This window comes from Heterocephalus glaber, unplaced genomic scaffold (assembly GCF_053883595.1).
Source record: "Heterocephalus glaber isolate CG9 unplaced genomic scaffold, H.glaber_assembly_v1.0 deba00001124, whole genome shotgun sequence".
Taxonomy (NCBI): Eukaryota; Metazoa; Chordata; class Mammalia; order Rodentia; family Bathyergidae; genus Heterocephalus; species Heterocephalus glaber.
Window position 1 is genome coordinate 741507 of NW_028258197.1, and position 18921 is coordinate 760427.

The window sequence follows — 18921 nt, forward strand, 5'->3', positions numbered from 1 at the left end:
AAAAAGGAACATTGCTTAATATGTATCTGAGATTTTTCTGGAGTGTTGTCTCTTTACCAAAAAACAAAAAATGACATTGGCTGCTAAGGTCCCTGAGTTACTTTTTAGTCCCTAACATGTTTTCTTTTATTCTTCATATTCTTCAGTTTGATAGATTTTCTTGGTTTTAGGAACTCCTTTCTTTTTCAAACTTGCTACCACCTACTTTACCCTTGGTTTCATGTCCCCAAAGACCAACCAAAATGCAAGAATAACATTTTTTATTTATTCATTTTGTTAGCTGTCTTCCCACAATCAGCATAGATAGTCTGTTTCTCAAGGCTTATATAAGTAATCATTAAGCAGGAAATGGAGCATAAAAAATATTGAAATTTAACTTCCAAAATCTAAGGCTTCCAAAGGTATTCTGATATTTCTGATTTCCTTTTTCAGTTGGGCCTCAAAACACATGCCCTCTTCTCAGCTTTAATTCCTAGAGTTGAATTTAGAAAATTTTTCCTTTTCTCACTTCACCTTTTTCTAGTTCACTTAGTTTCCTTTTTCCATACCCTTTTACTTTTTTGTGAAAACCAAATCAGACTTTCTTTCTTTTTCTTTTTTCTTGTTTTTTTCCTATTAAGTTTATTGGTACATTTTTGGTATAAAATACAATTACATTCATCAATGGGATCTTGTACCTTTACATGAGTATCTTGGTTCTTATTTTTTTCCCCTTCCCTTGCCCTCCCTTCACCCCCTCCACCCTTCCCTATTTGCAAAGACCTTGTTTCCATTTTTTTCCTCTTATATTTTTTCCTTTCCCTTTTTTCCCTTCCCCTACCCCTCACAGTTCTCCTGCTCTTTTAGAACTTTTCTTCCTGTTACACAATATCAGTTATACATTTTTTAAATTACAATATTAAGATCTAGGAGACATTACCACAGATTTCACAGAATTTAAAAGGATATAGAATGCATATTACAAAAATCGTTTTTGAAAGAAATTTGACAACTTCTAAGAAGTACCTTGGAAGACAAATTAATGAAACTAACTCTGGAGGAAATATAAAATTTGAATAGCACCTATGAAAGAAAGTATATTCCTAGCTTGAAAACCTACCTATATGACAACAGCAGGCTCATAAACATTTTAACTGATAAATTATATCAAACAATTAAAGCAGAAAAAAGAAGGAACACTTCTCCCCTCATTTTAGGAACTCAACATTGTACTAATCCTAAAACTGGATAAAGATAATAGAAAAAAATATGAACGTAGAAATTTGTTTAAAAAAACAAACTATTGGAAGTCAGATCTGGCAATATGTAGAAAGTGGTTTTGTTATAGGGATGGCAGTGTTGGTTCAGGATTGCAAGATCCACCCCCAAAAGTCATCATTTAAACAGAGGAAAGGCAAAAGCCATATGATCCTGTCACTAGTTGGAGAAAAAGTATTGGACTAAATTCTACAGCTGTTCATGGTAAAAGCTACCAGGAGCCTAGAAGTAGAACAGAAACTTCTCAACAGATTAAAGACATGTACTCCATACTTCCAGCGAGAATGCCTTGTATAAATGGAGAAGATGCAATGCTTTCTCCTTAAGGTGGGGAACAAGGGCAGATATGTTTACTCTTTATCTGTCCATTAAACTTTGAAACCTAGTCCCCACCAAAATAGTCTGGCAATAAAATGACACAACTAGGATAGGATTGGCATGGCAGAAGCAAAATCTTTATATGTAGATGAAATAATCATCTACAGAGAAAATACTAAGAAATGTCTAGGAGCCCCTAGAACTTGTACTTGAATTTAGCAGGCTTAGAAAACACAAGGTATATATAAAAATTCAGGTCTGTGTATACTTGCTATAAATGAAGAACTGGATATTGAAAGTTAAGTTATGTAGGAGTACAAAGGACCTAGAAAAGTTAAAAACAAAAACAGTGTTGGAAGACGTTTAGTACCTAATTTTAAGGCTTCTTCTAAAGCTACAGTAATCAAGGCAGTGTTGGTGTAAGGAAAGACATATAGATCATTGGAATAAAACAGAGAATCTAGAAATAGAACCACACATACATGGTCCACTGAGTTTTGAAAGATTATTTAACATTAACATTTTATAGAATATAAACTCAATTCAAGAGCCGAGGAAGAGATTGTGTTTTCAGCAAATGGCACTAGAACACCTGGTATCTGTATATAAAAAATTAACCTCAACCCTTTTTTTTCCATACATGAAAATAACTTGAAGGGATCTATGAACCTAAATAAGAAAGCCTAAAAGTATAAGACTTTAAGAAGAAATTATAAGGGAAAATGTTTATGAATTCAGGGTAGGCAAGAACTACCTAGGATACAGAAGGCATAATGTATAAAAGAAAAAAATTGATAAATGAGATGCCATCAAGATTTAGAACTTTAAATGACGTCATTAAAATGAAAAGTAGTCCTTAAACAGACCATATTTACAATACATATAACCTATGACCAGAATATATAAAGAATTCTTAGAGCTCATTAATAGACAACCCAATTAAAATGTAGACATAAGAAGATGATAAATAGCCAGTATAGCACAAGGAATGGTGTGCAACTCTAGAATCAGAAAAATACTAATGAGTACAATAACAAGATTGAATTATACCCTCATTAGGGAGATGAAATTAAAAATTTTAAAAGCCTTGTCTCATGGTGTTTTCTTTTTGTTGGATTCTCCCCCTTTGCGTTTAATTTGTCATGCCCAGTGGATTCATTCTGCTGAGTTTCCTGGGGTTGTGATCCTCATTGTCTTTTCCTAGGGTATTGTCTAAAATTTTTTGGAGTGCCGATTTGGTATTCATGAAGTTCCTGAGGTGCTCTTTATCATGAAAGTATCTTATTTCTCCATCCATTTTGAAAGATAGTTTTGCAGGGTACATCAATCTGGGTTGGAGGCTGTTTTCCTTTAGGGCTTGAAATACATCACTCCAAGCTCCTCTTGCCTTGAGGGTTTGCATTGAGAAGTCTGCTGTGATTCTGATGGGCTTTCCCTTGTATGTGATTTGTTTCTTTTCTCTCACTGCTTGTAGAATTTTGTTCTTCTGTTGGGTTTCTGGAATCCTAACTATTATATGCCTATGTGTAGATTTTTTTTGATGAAGGCTAGCTGGAGTCCTATATGCCTCACTTATCTGTATGTCAAGTTCTTTTGCCCTCCTTGGGAAATTTTCTGCCATCACTTCTGTGAAGAGTTTTTTATGTCATCTGCACTCTCTCCTCTTTCTTCATTGACTCCAGTCAGTCTTACGTTATTCTTCTTTGCATCGTCTAGCAGCTGCTGGATTGATTTCTCATGTTCCCTTACAATTTTCAAGCAACTTTTCTTTTCATCCTCACTAATTGCAATCTTATCTTCTATATGTGAAATTCTATCCCCACATTGGTTCATTCTGCTGTGCAGACTTTCAGTGGAGTTTTTAGTCTCTTGGAAATCTGTCTGTATCTGTTTTATGGATTCCATTTGTTTCCTATGTTGGGATTCCATCATGTTCCTCAGCTCCTCTATTTTTTTATCTGTGTCCTCTCTAGATTTATTTATCATGTCTTGCATCATGAGCACAATCTTTGCTGTTATCTGAGTAATTATTTCTGATTTCATTTTTCCCAGATCCTCTTTTGTTGCCAGTTCAGAGAGTCCAGGTGTTTGAGTATCAGATTATTCCATCTCATTTCCCTTTGGGGTTGCTGTAGGTGATCCAGAAGTCTGTTTTTGAGACTTGTTTATGTGTCTTCTCATTTCCATGGGAGGGGGTGCTTCTGGCACCCACACGGCTCACCTTCTCTGCCCTAGGAGCTTGGAATGGCAGTGGGGGAGCTTCCTTCCGGGTGCTGGGACCAGCTGAGCTTCTCTGCCCTAGGAGCCTGGGATGGAGGCGGGGAGCTTCCTTCCAGGTGCTGGGACCAGCTGAGCTTCTCTGCCCTAGGAGCCTGGGATGGAGGCCAAGACTTTCTTTCTTAAAGAAAAATTTAGGGGATTTTTTTGCAGATCATCTTCTTCCCTTACTACTGCAAAATCCAGAATGCCACTTAAATTTGCAAAGAAAAGGTCTCACTAAAAAGACTGTAGAAATTACTGTATGAGTTTAGTTTGTTTTTTGGGGGGTGGTTTTTTTGGATAGTAGGTACATTTGAAATGTAAGAGAAAATGAACTATTATTCTCTTAGGTTAACATCTTTAGAGACCTCTGGGGTTCTCCAGTAATCCATGAAAATTATATATAAATTCCTTTTTAATTAAAGTTTTAAAAATTTAACACCGATAAGCTCTAGATCTATATTTTTAGCATTGATATAGGAGTTGCTTAGTTTATAAGTAAAATTTTTAAAGTAAATTTATGTGAGAGATGATTGTATTGTGGTTTTAACTGTTTAAATTTTGTTATGGAAGTGAAGTGGTCATTAGTTACAATAAAAATAGTATAATTACTGTTACTATTATCTAGTTATATTGATCTTTAAATTTTTTCAGTTGATTTTACTTTTTTTTTCCAGCTACATTGACAAGCTATTCTGAGAATGTGGAACGCACAAAATATGTTGGAGAAAGCAATAAAGAGTTAGGATCTGGAGGAAACCTAAAGCCTTGGCAGTCTCAAAAATCCAGCATGGACTCCTGTCTCTATCGAGTAGATGAAAACATGACTGCTTCTACCTATAGTCTAAATAAGATCCCAGAGAGGAATTTGGAAACAGTTTTATCTCAATCAGTGCAATCTATTCCTTTGTATCTTATGCCAAGGCCAAATTCAGTAGCAGGTAAGTGTTTTTTGTTTGTTTAAAAAGATAGCCATTTTACTGGGGTTTTGAAATAGCAATAAATCTTGCTCTAACAGATTTAAATTATGTATTCATCTTCTTTAAGCTTTTTTTTTTTTTTTTTTTGGTACCGGGGATCGAACTGGGGTCCTTGCACTTACGCAGCAGGCAGCCAAACCACTGAGCTAAATCCGCAGCCCCTTTTAAGCTATTTTTTTGCATTTAAGTAATATACGTGTGTAATTTTTTTTTAAGAGTAGGAAAAATTTATAGGGAGAAAGAAAGCTTCTACTTAAGAGAGACAGAAGGGCGACCAGAAAGTGGGTTGCCCACTCACCCCACTTTTCAAAGATGTTTTATACAGCAAAGCCATGTGGTGAGGTGGTTACAAAGTGGGACAAAACTATAAGACCCAGTGGAAATTTACAAGGTGGACATGAGGTGGGACAAAAGCATGACTAATAAGATTACAAGTACAGTCACCCAGGTAATATTAATTAAATGGGGGTCAAATGGGGAAGCAAGTCACGTAGCAACCATACAAGTAATTTCAGTAAGGGTGGGGGTCAGTAATATTTCCTGGAGAGGCTGGGTTAAGATCTTGACACCCACCTCCCCAGGTGATTGATACCTATTTAGACTATCAATCACTTCTATTTATCCACAGGGGAAGCACAAGGGTGTGTAGTTTCTCTCTTTTTACAGCTCTGGCCTTCAGTGAATGTGTCTTGATTGTCCTCCATGTTGGCTCCTTGCTGTGTTGGCTCCTGGAGGGCTGGTCCTGTCTAACCGCACACAGGATATCTAATTAACTTACCTATCTGCAATATTCCCCCCTCTGCAGAAGTACCCCTAACTGCTGTGAAGGGGCAAAGGGCAAAGACTGTTCTGGAGTTGTGATCATCAGTTAGAGTTACTCTACAGAGAGTCTATCTAAAGGCCCTTGATAGGTGCCAGGCATTGTCATCTTGGTAGCCATATAACTTTGAGTCTGGAGGAGACAAAGCCAAAGAAACAGTTAATATGGGCCAAATTATAAGGTCAGCAGGATTGCTATGAATATAGCCAAAAAGGGTTTCCACTAGGAGGAACTAGTAAAGGAAAAGGTCCAGGGGACTTCAGAATCTAACATAGAAATCATATTGAATAGTTTAGCAGTTATGAGCTGTTTTACAAGGTCGATCTGGTGAATCCCAGTAAAAGAAGTCTAGCACATTTGTTATTGGTTCCATTTGTATGACTTCTTGGAGTTTGGCACCCTCTAGGCAAGAATAAACAAAACTTTTAAGAAATTAGAGCATGTATAATCTAAGCATGAGCACACTAGAATGGAAGGGCAGGTTGGGGAGAAAGTTGCACTTAGAAATTGAAATAGTGATTGTAACCTGCTGGCTCTTAGATTCTTTCACTGATAAAGTTTATGTATAAGTCTGATACCTTGTTATAAATCTCTAGTTTTAGCTGTAAGAAGATGAGACAATTTGAAGAACAAACCTTGCTTAAGAAATTTAAAATTCTAGCTGAACTCTTATAGATTTTACCGTAGTTTTTTCCTAATGATCCATAACTGTGGTCAGCTACTGGTGTAGCTAGAAACTGCCAGAAGGGGTCAGTGACTGGAGGCCCTTTTTATGTTTAGCTTTATTACTATGGCATTATTTTATACCTCTTTTGGTTATTCTTTTCTACTGGTTGTTTAAGACCAAGTTAAAGTGAGACCTGTGTGAATCACTGTGAACCTCTTGCTATCTATCAAGGTCAGCTAAGTCTCCTCAGGCATTACTTTGGAACCATGCATAGAGCCTCTCATCTCCTCTGTCAGTGTAAGCCATCAGGATGGGTCATGGCCTTCCTCAACCATGTTGCTTTCAGTGAAAGTGTGGGAGATTTTTCCCTCTTTGTGACCCTCCTTTGGCACATGGTACATTTCTCCTCTGGTTCCCAGCAGTCTCCCTGCTCAGGAGGTTGAGTGACTTACCAAAGGTGTAGGATCCTGTAGGAAAGGTTCCTTCATGTCCTGGATTCTTCGTTGACCTTGAGGAGCCAGGGCCAAATATTGGCTGTCCTCTTAGCCCAGTTAACCTTTCTAGTTTTGGTCTCCAAACTTTAGTTGTTGAAGACCCAGAAGAGAAGATCAGTGACATAAGTATTTCAGTAGGAGCAGTGAGCTTAACTATTATAATAGTTAAGACATGAAGCACGTTTGAAGTATAAAGCACAGTTAGAGGGCTGTTATTTTACCAACTATGGTTGGTAAAATGTTAACAGACAACATTTATATGTTGTATAGAAAAACTTAAGATCAAGAGCCACAGGTAGTATTTTAGCATGACAATTGTGATGATATCTTCTTTGTAACACATGTCTGTCTTAGTATGGAATAGTCTACCAGTCAAACACCTTCATCTGATCACAAGACATTAAATGACATAAAGAAAACTTATTTGTTATCCTTTAATAGGATGCCATCTAAAGAGAACATACATCTTGGCCTATAAATGTATCTTAGGAGTTCATAATGCCTGGCCTCTAATTTCAGTGTGACATTGTTTCAACTGTTTAGTGGCTGAGCATCCCTAAGTGTGATGACACATATAACATACATCACATAAGTTTTTAAGATAATTATTATTTGACTGGTTTTCTCACGCTGGCTTGACATATACCTCTTATCAAAAGTAGCTGGAGTGTAAGAGAAAGGCAGATACCGGAGTCAAAAAAGATCATTACCAGAAACAATATCTTAGAAGACCTGTACACCCAGAAGGCATGAATGACATTTAGTACACCATGAAATAACGATGAGTATCAGTTACATGAAACCCTTTGTCCCTTAATTTTGTTTTGTACCAAGAACATTTTAAATAAAACTTTGTTTTCCCACAGAAAACTTAGACCATGACCAATGTATACATATCACAATGATATGTTAAGCAATGTATTTCCCACAAGGCTGTGGAAATTATTGGGGTCCCCTTTGTAAGCAAAGGCTGGAATAAATTTTTCTAGGCAGCTGCTCCTTTATTTACCAAGGGGAGTCCTGTCCCGTAGTTTTCCTAAGCCCACGAGTCTTTATTTAATTATCTTAGCAAATTTTTAGATGACCTATGAGAGCCAGATCATAACAATTACATTGTTTTTGACCAATGAAAGATTCCCGCTATTATACATATGTACTGTATTTGTAAAATACAATATGTACTGTATTTGTAAAACCAGTTGACATTATTTGGATCATCTGGCAACCTGGGAGAACCATGTCTTTAATTACATTTATCTATAAGCCAACTTGAGTTGCAGGCAAACATCTTAAAAAATCCAAAATGCCAAAAGAAAAAAGCTCAAACATAACTGTACGTGTTGTAACAAATTGAACTGACAGACACATACAAAAGACAACTTGTTTGTAAACCAGAGTGCACTCAGATGTATTTGGCCAAGTTGAATTATAATAACTTTTATAATTTTTAGGTTTATAACTATAAATAAGACTAGTCAGAACTTTGTAGATCAGTTAACAGAGATCTCTTGTAATAAGAATCAAAAGGAATAAAAATCTTCTACATCTGTGAAAGCAAAGACCATTTTAACATGGGCCCTAAGCTGACAGTTTATCTGACTGAAATAACCAGCTATACAGGCTTCTCATTGTTGCTTTGATAACTGTAGTTGTTCAGTAGCCCCATGTAATTGTTCCCTCTAAAGGGACAGATTATTAAAGATAATTTTAACTCTCTCTAGTGGGGATCTGCTCAGGCCAGGTTTGCCTGTAGAAGAGACTAGGTGACACTCTTTGGAGCTACGTATGAATTCCAAGCAGTGAGGAAAGAAGGCCTGCTGAGGCTCCAACCTGCTGTGCTGCAGATGTCTACCTATGACAGTTTTTCCCAATTTGAAAAGAAATAAAGAGAAAGAAGGTATCCCTGTCTATCTCTCTTGTTCTGTGCCCAGTCTAAGGTACTCCTTAGACTTTATCTCATCCATTGCCAGTGGTGGCTGACTAGAGGTGGAAGGAAGTGGCCAGAGCCAGGTTAGCTATTCTTACCATTCTCTAATTTTACCTGAGGGCTGAAAGACAGATAAATATGAACTAAAACTTTTACATTTATCTTTTGAGAGCTTCAGGATTAAACGTAGACCAGTTTTCTCTGTGGCCCAGTGATAAATGAAGGTCATCTTTACTCTGGAAGGATTCCAGGAATGGGAACTCAGCATTCTGGAAGCTTTGTCTTAAAATCCAGCAGCCACAGAAAAGGGAAGTACCTTGAATCAAACTTCATTATTTCTCAAGAGCAGGGCAATAGAGAAGAACAGAAGAGTGGCTTTAAGTATGGCACAAGAGCTAAATCTTAACCATCTCAGGTATGGAAGGACAGTTAAGATCAAGAGCTTTTCCAGAGTAGATCTGCGATCCTTAGTAAAACATGTCTCCAGAGAGCAGAAGCTGTGATTGACTCTCACTACACTGCCAAGCAGAAAAATCAAACCAATAAATAAACCCAAATGGCCGCTTTTTGCCTCTTGAAAGAGAATGAAAGTGTTCTAACTATATATTGTTTAGGGCTTACCCTTTTAATGAATTACTCTGAATCCATAATATCTAATTTAGGATTGAAATGCCCCACAGGTTGTTGAGCAACTCCCTGATGTTGTAGAAACACTCCCAAAGCCATGTCTCACCTTTTATTAACATACAAACTGAAATGGTGTCCTGTAGTTAGGCACTTAGAAGTGCTTATTTGAACTTCTAGAGTGCGGTCCGGGAGTGAGGTCCCCAGGTGTCTGTCTCTTGGGTTTTTCTATAAGCTAATAGAGGGGTCAGGAAATCTCACTATATCCTGCTATCTAAGGGCCACAAAAGCCTGTAATTTCCAGGAATCTCCTTAGCTGTTTTAGAGTCTTTGGCTATGGAAAGGAAAGAATTTATTTATTTCTCTCTTTCCCCAGTCTTTGGGCTCCCCTAGATATAATAAGGCCTAAATATTTTACCTCAAAGCTGCAAAGTTGTGCCTTAGATCTAGAAATATTATAACCCCTGTCTGTTAGAAAATTCATCAGAGCAGATGTCTTGGCTAGAAAGCTCTTCTGAGGGGGAACATAACAGCCTACCATCTACATATTGCAAGACTGTGACTTAGGAAAAACTATAGTATTTCCTTTTATCAAATCAGGATGTAGGGATGTCCTATTTTTCCTGATAAATAGTTGACAATTTAAAATAATTGAAGGACTTAGTTCTCATGTTTCTTAGACCATCAAGAATACATGCCTGAAAATGTCTTCTATTTAATCTCTTATTTGCAGGCAGGTCGGGGTCTTGTATAGGAGCTGCTTATGTCCCAGTAGAAACCAGTTGTTCCCCTGGCTGCCTGTCTGTTGGGCTTCCAAAATTAAGATAATATTTGTCTCTACATGTAGTACTAGCTTATAATACTACATGTCTCTCATTTGAAATCAATATTTGATTTAAGAGCAACATTACATCTTTTTAATCTAGCCCATAAGTCTGAGTTCTCTAAAGACCTCAATGTACATATCCGTGTCATCTGAAAACTTTTTTAGGTCTCATTTAATGTCTTGGATCACTGAGAGAAAAAGACACATGAACACAGGTAGTCCCATATTTGCCATTTACTTCCTGCAAGAGATATTGTCTTTGAGGGACCTGAACAACTTAGTTAAGAATGGATATAGCCTGGTAGAGATTGATTATGGCTGGCCCATATTCTGTTTAGCATGTAAAAACACAAATGCAAGTTACTGATTGTTATTTTCCCTAGTGCAAGACAAAACAGTTGTTTCCAGTTGCCTTAGTCTTTCTGGAAGGAGGAGCGGTCTGACTACTAGGAATTCTGAAATGAACTCCCAACAAGTTGGAGAAAAGTTTAAGGGGAGTTATTAACTCACTAACAGAGAGAAAAAGTCCAAATAAAGCTCAAGCTGGTTAAACATCCAAAAAAATCACCATATAGCACTCTACAAGTCCACAACCTATCAGCAAAGGTACTTTTTACTCACAGAAATAATGAAGACCATACCTGTGGTGGGGGGGGGGGGGTGTTCAGGTAGCCTTCCATCTATCAAAGATTCATTTTTCTACATTTGTCTAGAGGTCTTACTAGTAATAGAGAAAGCAGTCCAAACCAGTAGCTCAGCTATTAACAGAGGCTTAAGAAAGGGCTCTGACGGCATCGCTTCAGATCACTCTGAGACAGAGGATATCTGATGATCACTGACAGAGTTCCCCTTTCACCTCACTGAGGAGTCCAGATAGGGACAAGATGTGGAGATTTTCTGCTGATTACCCAGATGGGTGTTGGGAGCTAGTTCCTTCTGAGGGACCTTTGGGTATCCGCCGGGGAGTACCCCTGGCTGTGACCCCTCAGTTGTCACCTCAGTTTCTGCTAGTTCCACACAATCAGAGATCTGTCTCTGAAAGGAACCCAATTGCCTATCTGGTCAACATTTCACCAGCCATTAGTGTCGGTGGGAGTAGGGATTCACCAGAGGACAACTGGAGAAACCTGTCCTCTGCTTTGAGAGTGGACAATTACTAGCTGGCAGAGTAACCACTGTTTGGCATTCTATAAGGGACAGATAAAAGCCTGAACTGTTTTTATCTGAGATGATTTCATAAGAGACCCATTTTACAACATTTTTAAGCAACTAAGTCCAAATGCAACACATACAAAACAAGAATAAAATGTAATTTTAACAAAAGACAATGCATAAGAAAAACAAGAAATTTGCAAACATTTAAAACACACAACTTAAAATTAAGACACTTTTGAAACAAAAGCCAAAGCAAAGACCAAAATTTATATGAAACAAAAACCAGAATCTATGAAACAACATCGCTTCTAGGCCTTTTGGCTAAGATCAAGTGTAGAATCTATGAAACAAATGTCCAGAGCCTATAAAACAAAAGTTACAATCTATGAAGCAAAAAGACAAAAATTAGAACCTATGGAACAAAAGCAAACTCTTACCTCTGACCAGTAATCTCGGTGGAAGACCTCCAAAATTATATAGGGGGAAGAGATGTAACTCCCAAACCTACTAAATATCCGAAACACGAGTTCATGTTCCCTAATATCTAAGAATGAATTCTAGGAACAGCAGAGGTTAAGAGTAAGAAAAATTTATTTTGGAACCTTGGTGACGGTTCATCTTCTTTAATTGATTGCTTAGGTCTGGTCTTAAAATACACAAAAACACATCTAAAATTCGAAACAGTCTATAAAGTATATCACAAATTAAAAGTCTTCTTTCTTATATATGAAGTATTTGAAATTTTTAGTTTGAGGTTTTAGATTTTTTAAAACTTTAGTTTTAGCCCTGCCAGCACAGAGGAGGTGAGCCACTTCCAGTGCACAAGAGGAGGCTTCCGGGGCTACCGTACCACCCCCGCTACCACACAGAAGGTGAGTTTCTCCCAGCACAGAAGAGGAGGCTTCTTGGCTGCCATACCACCCCCACCAGCACATGGGAGGTGAGCCGCTCCCAGCACTCAAGAGGAAGCTTCTGGGGCTGCCATACCACCCCTGCCAGCACAGAGGAGGTGAGCCACTCCCAGCGCACAAGAGGACGCTTCTGGGCCGCCATACCACCCCTGCCAGCACTTGGGAGGTGAGCCGCTCCCAGCGCACAAGAGGAGGCTTACGGGGCCATTGTACCACCCCTGCCAGCACGCGGGAGGTGATCCACTCCCAGCACACAAGAGGAGGCTTCCGGGCCACCATACCAACCCCACCAGCACAGAGGAGGTGAGCTGTGCAGGCACCAGAAGCAATGCCCCTCCATCAAAATGAGAAGACACGTAAACAAGTCTCAAAACCAGACTTCTAGATCTCCTATAGCAACCTCAAAGGGAAACGAGATGGAACACTGTGGTACTCAACCACCTGGACTCCCTGAACTGGCAACAAAAGAGGACCTGGAAAAAATGAAATCAGAAATAATTTCTCAGATAACAGCAGAGATTGTGCTCATAGTGCAAGACATGATTAATAAATCTAGAGAGGAGCTCAGGAACATGATGGAATCCCAACATAGGAAACAAATGGAATCCATAAAACAGATGCAAACAGATTTCCAGGACATAAAAACTCCATTGAAAGTCTACACAGCAGAATGAGCCAATGTGAGAACAGAATTTCAGATATAGAAGATAAAAGATTGCAATTAGTGACCAGGAAAAGAAAAATTGCTTCAAAATTGTAAGGGACCACGAGAAATCAATCCAGCAGCTGCTAGACGATGCAAAGAAGAATAACATAAGACTGATCAGAGTCCATGAAGAAACAGGAGAGAGTGCAGATGACATCAAAAAACTCTTCACAGAACTGATGGCATGAAACTTCCCAAGGAGGGGAAAAGAACTTGACATACACATAAGTGAGGTATATAGGACTCAACTAGCCTTGATCAAAAAAAATCTACATATAGGCATATAATTGTTAAGATTCCAGAAACCCAACAAAAGAACAGAATTCTACAAGCAGTAAGAGAAAAGAAACAAATCACATACAAAGGAAAGCCCATCAGAATCACAGCAGACTTCTCAATGCAAACCCTCAAGGCAAGAAGAACTTGGAGTGACATATTTCAAGCCCTAAAAGAAAACAGCCTCCAACCCAGATTGATGTACTCTGCAAAATTATCTTTCAAAATTGATGGAGAAATAAGCTACTTTCATGACAAAGAGCACCTTAGGAACTTCATGAATAGCAAGCCAGCACTCCAGAAAATTTTAGACAGTATCCTAGGAAAAGACAACAAGGATCACAACCCCAGGAAGCCAAGCAGAATGAATCTGTTGAGCGCAACAAGAAATTAAATGCAAAGGGGGAGAATCCAACAAAAAGAAAAAGTCATGACAATGATAAGTCAATATGTATGAGTTATAACCATCAATGTTAATGGTCTCAACTCACCAATCAAAAGAAACAGACTGGCAGAATGGATCAAGAAACAAGATCCAACAATATGCTGCATACAAGCAACACATTTAATTCAAAAAGAAACTCATAGTCCGAAAGTTAAAGGGTGGAAAACAATTCTCTCCTTGTGACAGGAACTTGAAAAAAAAAAAAGGAGTAGCTATCTTCTTTGCAGATCAAGTGGATTTCAAACCAAAATCTGAAACACTCTGGTCCCAAGAATTTCAGAGCAGGGATAGTCAACTTGTATGTACAAATCTATTGTGAACATGTGTTTTCATTCCTCTCAAGTAAAAATTTAAGAACAGGACTGTTGGTTCTTAACAGTAATACAAGAAATTTCTATATTGTTTTCCGAAATGATTTTATCATTTTACAGTCACATTAGCAGTATTAGAAAGTTCTAACTGGTTCACACCTAAGCTGACATTTGTTCTTTTAAAACTTTTAAGTTCATCTCTCTAATGAATGTATAATTCAATCTTTTTATGGTACTAATTAGTATTTTTCTGATTCTAGTGTTGCACACCTTTCCTCGTGCTGTACTGGCTATTTATCATCTACTTTTTAATTGGGTTGTTTATTAATGAGCTGTAAGAGTTCTTTTTATAGTCTGGTCATAGGTTATATGCATTATAAATATGGCCTGTTTAAGGACTACTTTTCATTTTGACAATGTCATTTAAAGTTCTAAATTTTGATGGAATCTCGTTTGTCAATTTTTTTCTTTTATATATCATGTTTTTCATACCCTAGGAAATTCTTGCCTACCCTAAATTCATAAACATTTTCCCTTATAATTTCTTCTTAAAGTTTTATAGTTTTAGTCTTTCATATTTAGGTTCATAGATCCTTTCAAGTTATTTTTATGTATGGAAATAAAGGGTTGAGGTTAATTTTTTTGTATACGGATACCAGGTGTTCTAGTGCCATTCGCTGAAAACATTGTCTTTTCCTCTGCTCTTGAATTGAGTTTGTGTTCTATAAAATGTTAATGTTAAATAATCTTTCAAAACTCAGTGGACCATGTATGTGTGGTTCTATTTCTAGATTCTCTGTTTTATTCCAGTGATTGATATGTCTTTCCTTACAGCAACACTGCCTTGATTACTGTAGCTTTAGAGGAAGTCTTAAAATTAGGTACTAAATGTCTTCTAACACTGTTTTTTTTTCTCTTTTTATTTTTCTAGGTCCTTTGTACTCCTACATAACTTTTAAATTTCAATATCCAATTCATTTATAGCACATATACATAGACCTGAATTTTTATATATACCTTGTGTTTTCTAATCCTGCTAAATTCAAGTACAGGTTCTAGGGGCTCCTAGAGATTTCTTAGTGTTTTCTCTGTAGATGATCATTTCATCTACATATAAAGATTTTACTTCTACCTTGCAAATCCTATCCTAATTGTGTCATTTTATTGCCAGACTATTTTGAGTTGGGCCTATGTTTCAAAGTTTAATGGACAGACGAAGAGTAAGCATATCTGCCCTTGTTCCCCACCTTAGGGAGAAAGCATTGTATCTTCTCCATTCATATAAGGCATTTTTGCTGGAAGTGTGGAGTACGTCTTTGATCTGTTGAGAAGGTTCTCTTCTACTTCTAGTCTCCTGATAGCTTTTACCATGAACAGCTGTAGAATTTAGTCCAATACTTTTTCTGCAACTATTGACAGGATCATACCACTTTTTCCTTTCCTCTGTTAAAATGATAACTTTTAGGGGTGGATCTTCCAGTGCTGAAACAATATCGCCATCCGTATAATAAAACCACTTTCTACATATTGCCAGATTTGACTTCCAATAGTTTGTTTTGGTAAACAAATTTCTATCTATGTTCATACTTTTTTCTTCTATTATCTTTATCCAGTTTTAGGATTAGCACAATGTTGAGTTCCTAAAATGAAGGGAGAAGTGTTCCTTCTTTTTTCTGCTTTAAATATTTGATATAATTTATCAGTTGAAATGTATATGAGCCTGCTGTTGTCATATAGGTAGGTTTTCAAGCTACGAATATACTTTAATAGGTGTTATTCAAATTTTATATTTCCTCCAGAATTAGTTTCATTAATTTGTCTTCCAAGATACTTCTTAGACGTTGTCAAATTTATTTCAAAAAAGAATTTTGTAATATGCATTCTATATCCTTTTAAATTCTGTAAAATCTGTGGTAATGTCTCCTAGATCTTGATACTGTAATTTTAAAAATGTATAATTGATACTGTGTAATAGGAAGAAAAGGTCTAAAGGAGTAGGGGAAGTGAGAGGGGTAGGGGAAAGGAAAGAAGGTAAAAGAAAAAATATGAGAAAAGGAAAAAAATGGAAATGAAGTCTTTGCAAATATGGAAGGGTGGAGGGGTGAAAGGAGGGCAGGGGAAAGGGAAAAGAATAACCAAGATACTCATGTAAAGGTACAAGATCCCAATGATGAATGTAACTGTATTTTATACCTAAAATGTACCGATAAACTTAGTGGGGAAAAAAAAAACTTTAGTTTTAGCCAGGTGGTGCATACCAGTATAGGTGCATACCTATACTCCCAGCACTCTAGAAAGCTGAGGCATAAAGATCACAAATTTGAGCCCAGCCTGAGCAACTTAGCAAGATCCTGTCTCAAAGTAAAAAATAAAAAATTAGGTGTATTGCTCAGTGAGAAGGCCCTGAGTTCAATCCCCCATACCAAAAATAAATAAATAAATAAACTTTAGTTTTTATTTAAAAAATTAAATCAGGGCCGGGGATTTAGCTCAGTGGTTTCGCCGCCTGTTGCGCAAGCTCAAGGACCCGAGTTCGATCCCCGGTACCAAAATAAAATAAAATAATTAAATCAAAGCATGTTTCAGTAAGTTAGTATTATCAGAAATTATCATCCATAGTTTGCAGGAGTTGCAGGCAGGCAAAATTTTGCCTTCCTCATTCCCTGAGTTCAGTATTTTCACAGTATACTACCCATCTTATCAGAGAAGAATTACTAGGTACCTACCTTTCTAAAGAATGATTCATGCCAGGTATAGTGGCAACTCCTTATAATCCCAGCACTCTGGAAGACTGAGGCAGGAAGATCACTACTTTTAGCCAAGCCTGGGCAATTTAGCAACTTAGCAAAACCTTGTCTCAAAATTTAAAAATAATTTTAAAAGTGTTGGGGATGTAGCTCAGTGTGAATGCCCTGGATTCAATCTTCAGTGCTACCTCCCAAAAAGAAAAAAAAATTCAAACTAGCAAACTCAGTTATAATGGAATGATACAGAAAGCTCAGTGTGAAGGCCCTGGATTCAATCTTCAGTGCTACCAAAAAAAAAAAAAAAAAAATTCAGACTAGCAAACTCAGTTATAATGGAATAATGCAGAAAACTAAGTGACTAAAATATGGAGTCATTATTCTTTAACAGCGACTCAAAAGTGATGTCAGAGAGATATTTTTAATAAAGCTAAGTTGCTATTTAATAATTCAAACCAGGAGCTTTTGCAGAAATAGACATTCTGACATTTTCAAAATGCATCATCATCTGGAGTTTATCCACAGTATGAAATAAAAGTTATGTTTGTTTTTCTCACTTTCCTGATGAATGCCTAGATAGATTTATCTCACTGATGCAGGATAATAAATCTTTTGTTGTACTTAAGAGCTCTTATTTCCCAGATATAATTACTTGTTTTTACAGATAATAATGTAGATAATAATGTAGTCCTTCTTGCCATTCCCAGCTTTCTTTCCTACCTATTCTGCTCCATTATATTTTGTTCTTCCCTCTGGTAAACAATCAGTGTCTGTTAACAGGTATGATTATGGGGGTATGGGCCATCTAAAAGATTAATAACTACACAAAACTTTCATTTTCTTTATGATTATTCACTTTTATATAATGATAGCAATTATTTTCTCCTAGGTTCTTCTAAACACATTGATCTCCAGCTACCATGTCATATTAGAATCCTAGAATGCTGTAACTTTAAGTGTTAAGCAAATTATCTTTCCAGAAGGGAACTGTATAAGCATTTGCTTGTATATAAATTAGGAAATATAGCTAGTCAGTTTTGAAGTACATCCCAGTTTACTTTTTTTGTCTAGTCTCAATTATTTCTAAGATAATTCTGGCTCCATTATATAAGAAAGGCCTTGAGCATTAGTAAGAGACAGAGATATGAGCTTTCATTGGGTTGAGCTAATTGTACTTAGTCTCAAAGAATTATGTTAATTTATTAAGGTAGTGAAGAAGTCTCTTAATGTATTTGTTCTAATATTTTCTTGGGCTCCTTTAGTTTACTGAATAAATTATAAAATGCTTTTTCCTTCTTGAATAGAAATATCTGTCAAAGTTTCATTATTTCACTCTATGTAACTTAGGGTTTACAAAATTATGTCTAAGACTCACATATTAACTGACCAAATATGCTTCTCCTCTCACTCTCTAATACTTTCTAACACTGTTACTTCCCCCAAAAATGCATATGACCACTATCAGAAGTATTAATAATTTGCCAATTACTTCTCTAGTCTTTAACGAAGAAAAAAAGTTTTACAAAGCAAACAACTTACCAGGCAAAGAGCATTTTCTTGAGTTATAAAATTTTAGTTTATTTAGAATTTCATCTTACAAGAACTGATACTCTGGTTAGTTACTAAAAGTTTTTTTTAATTGTGATCTACTTTTAGGGCCTTGTCACCTAATTAATCAATTTTTCAAACTTTTAAACTTACTCCTTTCAAAGATGTATTTTTTTTTTGTTAACTACCAGTTAAAAACTTTACTTACAGGCATCAACGTATTTGTGGCTGTAATTGTACTTCACTGAGTTTTTGCATATCCACTGGAACAGTGATTGATGTAGATATAGCAGATATTAAGATACAAATTTTAAGAAAAGCTACATGAGAAAATTCTAATTGACATGCATTCTTATTTATAACATACTCAGCAACAGTGTGATAAATGCTATAATACAGTAACTTATAAAGTACTGTAGGAACACATAGAAGGAAGTACTTAAGTTCAAACGGAAAGATTGGGGTGATATGATAGTAATTTACACATAAGAGCTTAGAAGGAAGACAAACAGGAAAGAGGAAGCACCAAGAGGTTAAAAACTTGGCACATAATGAATATTTCCGCATGACTGGATCATGGAGTACATGGAAAGAATGATAGAAGAGGATGTTGAAAGTGACTCAAAAGACCTTATATACTCTGATAGTAAGTA

The 18921-nt window shown here is 36.6% G+C and overlaps 1 protein-coding gene and 1 pseudogene across 10 annotated transcripts in view; both read left to right on the forward strand.

Moving 5' to 3' along the window:
- Tanc2 (tetratricopeptide repeat, ankyrin repeat and coiled-coil containing 2) overlaps window positions 1–18921 on the forward strand; it is a 469601-nt gene that overhangs the window by 277663 nt on the left and 173017 nt on the right. For all 10 annotated transcript variants that reach the window (XM_013067044.3, XM_013067047.3, XM_013067048.3 and 7 more), the window contains one exon: window positions 4512–4775. In XM_013067044.3, coding sequence (XP_012922498.1) covers window positions 4512–4775 — 264 coding nt within the window. The remainder of the gene's footprint in view (window positions 1–4511; window positions 4776–18921) is intronic.
- Window positions 11629–11714, forward strand: LOC147828367 (U2 spliceosomal RNA; annotated as a pseudogene).